The sequence below is a fragment of the Echinops telfairi genome, unplaced genomic scaffold (assembly GCF_000313985.2).
Source record: "Echinops telfairi isolate 266 unplaced genomic scaffold, ASM31398v2 ScPeMD7_26;HRSCAF=91, whole genome shotgun sequence".
Lineage (NCBI taxonomy): Eukaryota > Metazoa > Chordata > Mammalia > Afrosoricida > Tenrecidae > Echinops > Echinops telfairi.
Window position 1 is genome coordinate 4627189 of NW_022103923.1, and position 3544 is coordinate 4630732.

Below are 3544 nucleotides of genomic sequence, written 5' to 3' on the forward strand. Positions count from 1 at the left end.
CTATCCAAGAACGTCTAATGTGATCCCTTTCAGAGCAGTTGTGAGTGGGAGCCAGGCACCATATCTACATCTTCTGGTCTCCGAGCTATGGAGACATTTTCGCATTGTACATTAGTCCACTAAACTAATTGCTTCCATGTGTCTTTCGATTTCCATCATTATTCTTTCCGCCAGATAAGGAGAGACCAATATTGGCACCTTAGAGGGCTGCTCTCAAGCTTTTAAGACTCAGCGGCTATTCACCAAAATAGGAAGGAGACTTTGAAGACTATGTTAGGCCAATTGACCTTGGTGTCCCCGGAGACTATGGTTCTGAGCCCCCAGATCAAGTGACTCATAGAACTTTCAGTCTTGCTTATAAAGAAGTCTCAAAAGAATGAAGGTTCTTTCATAAGTGTCCAAATATTTCAATGGTTCAGGCATAAGCAGTGGCCAGCTTCCAAGTTACTCATCAAACCAAAAGCAACTCCTCTAACATGAACACACAAATCTCTCTTGGGGCTCCACTCTGGAGCCTCTTCTCTCCTCCACCTCGAGCTGACTCACTTACTCAATAGCTTCAAATGGCCAGTACTGTATTTTGGGTACTACAGAGAAATAAGATGGCTAACAATTCACAGCATCAAAGACCACCCACATGGTTATTGTAAGGGAGCTTAAAACAAACATTCTAACAAGTCAACTCTTAAAAAGAAATTTCAGAAGGTACATACCAACTGTAAGATTCGCTAACTGAGGAGGGAGATCTGTGGTGACAAGCCGATGTCTAAGAATCTGGTTCAGCTGATGAAGAGTGGTTTGTTTCTCAATTTTGGTGATTGGATCGGGAGGAATAATTTTATCCTACGAAAACAGTTAAGTGCTTATTTGATAATGTACAAAAAGGCCTATTTTACCTGTGCTTGTCTGTACATAAATATTTTCTCACTTCAGCCAAGAGAACCTCAATCCTCATCTCTGCCGTCACTAGAGCACATTTACAGAGAGCCGGTCACTGCCCTAATTACCTAGCTCAGTCACTAATACAACACTATCGGCTGTGTGCTCCATTTATGAAACCAACTCTATAGCACTGGATGCCCTCTGCCACCCCTTAAAAGTATAAAATATATCATAATAGCACCGAACCAATAAACTACAACAGCAAATTAAAAGATTGCTGCTAAAAACCTACTGGGTTGGATTTTCCCATCTACAATTTGTTCCGTTCCCTCTCCTTCACCGCCCACTGCCCCTCCACCCCGGGCCCAAAATAACAAGTTACTTATTTTGATAACTACTCACAATCTGGGACCACCCCCCCTTTTTTGACACCCCCAGTTTTAGTTTCGGAGGAGAAAAAGCAAACCACATGAAGCATTTGTTTCAAAAATATGGAGCAGCTTTATGCTGGGCTAGTAATACAGCGCAAGCCAACAGCCACAGTTTATAGACATTTTTTAAGAACGTGGGGCATAAGCGCTTACCCTAATGCAGGTTGGCAGCCGTGGATAAGACCCAGTAGTCAGTACATCAATGGCATAGGGGATGGCAAAGCTGGGCAGGCGTGCATGGACCAGAGCGTCTCGAGCTAAGGAGGCCAGGCGGTCAGCTGTGTCCACAAACAGGATGGCTTGCTGATCTAAAAAACTGGAAATCATCTTGAAGGCAAAAGAGGTGTGAGCATTAGGCTTCCTTGAAAGGGGGCAGCTTTTTAGACTTCAAGTGTAAGTCATTTACTTATTCGAAGGTAACCTTCTGGGGAATTAAGATAGATTTTCTGTATTGCAAACTATTTCTTAACATTTCCAAGGAACTTGAAGAAAAAAGAAATTAATACAAGAGTATTTAACATTAGAAACAATCCTTTCCCATCACTTAAAAGGCTTACCAATTTATTTCCCCTTCCTTAGCAGTGGGTGCACACACGCAGTGTCAGAAATGAGGGAAAATGGGATAAAAGCGGTCTAATCTTACAGGCGTCTATAATTAGCTGGCAATGGAGTACCTTGGACTCTGGACCCAGACTGCCTTAGTCTGAATTTCCTTCTGCAAGTTCACAGTCATATAACCACGGGAAAGTTATTTAGCCTCCCCCCTGTGCCTCAGTTTTTTCAACTGTAAAATGAAAACAATTTGATCCTCAACTTCATAAAGTTGTTTAGAGGCTTAAGAATTACTGCAGATAAAAGCTGTATAACCACGCGTGGAACATAGGAAACACTCAATGAATGTTGCCCATTATGAGATGGAGCCCAACTTCATGCCCCAAACGGGCTTCCTTTCTATTAAGTTCTCTACGAAATGCATTTCACAAAGAAGTCCGAGTTAGTTGCTCTCACTGCAGAGTGAAAAATATTTCTCCAATCTTTTCTCATGCAGCTCTATTTGGGAACAATACTTGGAAGTCTCTTCTCTCACATACTTCAGAGACAACTCCCACCCCGGCTTCAAGCTAAACATTGATTCACTTTATTTAGTCTTCCTATCTCCAGATTCCTGACTTCCCAGCCTTGCTCCACTACCTGAAAATGTTCGAATCAGTCAAGGGTTAAAGGGGACTAAGTGGCAGGTGAGAGTGAGAGTAAAGGTTGGGCTGCTAACTGCCAGGCCAGTTGTTTCAAACTGTGGTATAGTTACATAATCTCATGTGAACTTGTGGAAGGGTGGAGTCTAGCCTGTCAATCAGGTCGCAGCTTGATGACCTCATTTGGAGGCATGAAGGAGATAAATAACTCACTGAAGGTGGGGGACACACTTCCTGTGAGACATTCCTGTTGACAAGCCACATGGAGACAGGCTGATGGCAGCCAGAACCTTGGAGCTTGAGGAGCCACCTGGAGACCCACGCCAGTGCTGAGATGCTACTACCACCACTGGATCCACAAGACTTCCCACCCACTGGGCTGTGATCTTCCTGCATTTAGCGTCATTGCATGGATGTGAGTCTAAAGAGGAATTTATGGACTAGTATCGACATATGGGGTAATCTCGGACTTATGGACTTGAGCTGAAATTTATGGACTAGTATCAACATATGGGGCAATAGCAGACTTATGGACTTGATTTAGACCAGGATGGGATGTTTTCTTTTCTTTTTTTTTTTTAAACTCTAATTATTTTATTGTATTATTAGACTGATGAACTTTAAAGGCCGGGATACAAATCTTCAACTATTTTTTTCCTAAAATGATAGATACACAAAATCACATTTAGAAATAAAGGCTAAAATGAGCCATTGGCTTCAATATGGGCCTGTTTTTTTAATCATGTTTCTATTATTTGTCTCCTTCCAGACAGTTTTCCTCTGTGCCTGTGTCTGGACTCATTGTCCCACTGATAGAAGCTTTGTCTCGTTTTATTTTTTAGTTATTCAGGTACACTTGAGTCTGTTCTGATTCATAGTGAACTGGTATACTACAGAACTAAGCATTGCCTGGTCCTGCATTATCCCTACAACTGAGCCCATTATTGCAGCCACTAGGTCAGTCCATTTCCTTGACAATCTTCTATTTTAAAAATTTCCTCCTTTCATTTTTATTTCTTTTAAAGATCATTTCATTGG

General features: G+C 41.9%; 1 protein-coding gene across 1 annotated transcript in view; it reads right to left on the bottom strand.

The window, feature by feature from the left end:
• MED14 (mediator complex subunit 14) overlaps positions 1 to 3544 on the bottom strand; it is an 81236-nt gene that overhangs the window by 57859 nt on the left and 19833 nt on the right. Inside the window, exons 4-5 of the mRNA XM_004714569.3 lie at positions 1467 to 1640; positions 714 to 843 (exon numbers count right to left, since the gene is read on the bottom strand). Of these exons, the coding sequence (XP_004714626.1) occupies positions 714 to 843; positions 1467 to 1640 (304 nt within the window). The remainder of the gene's footprint in view (positions 1 to 713; positions 844 to 1466; positions 1641 to 3544) is intronic.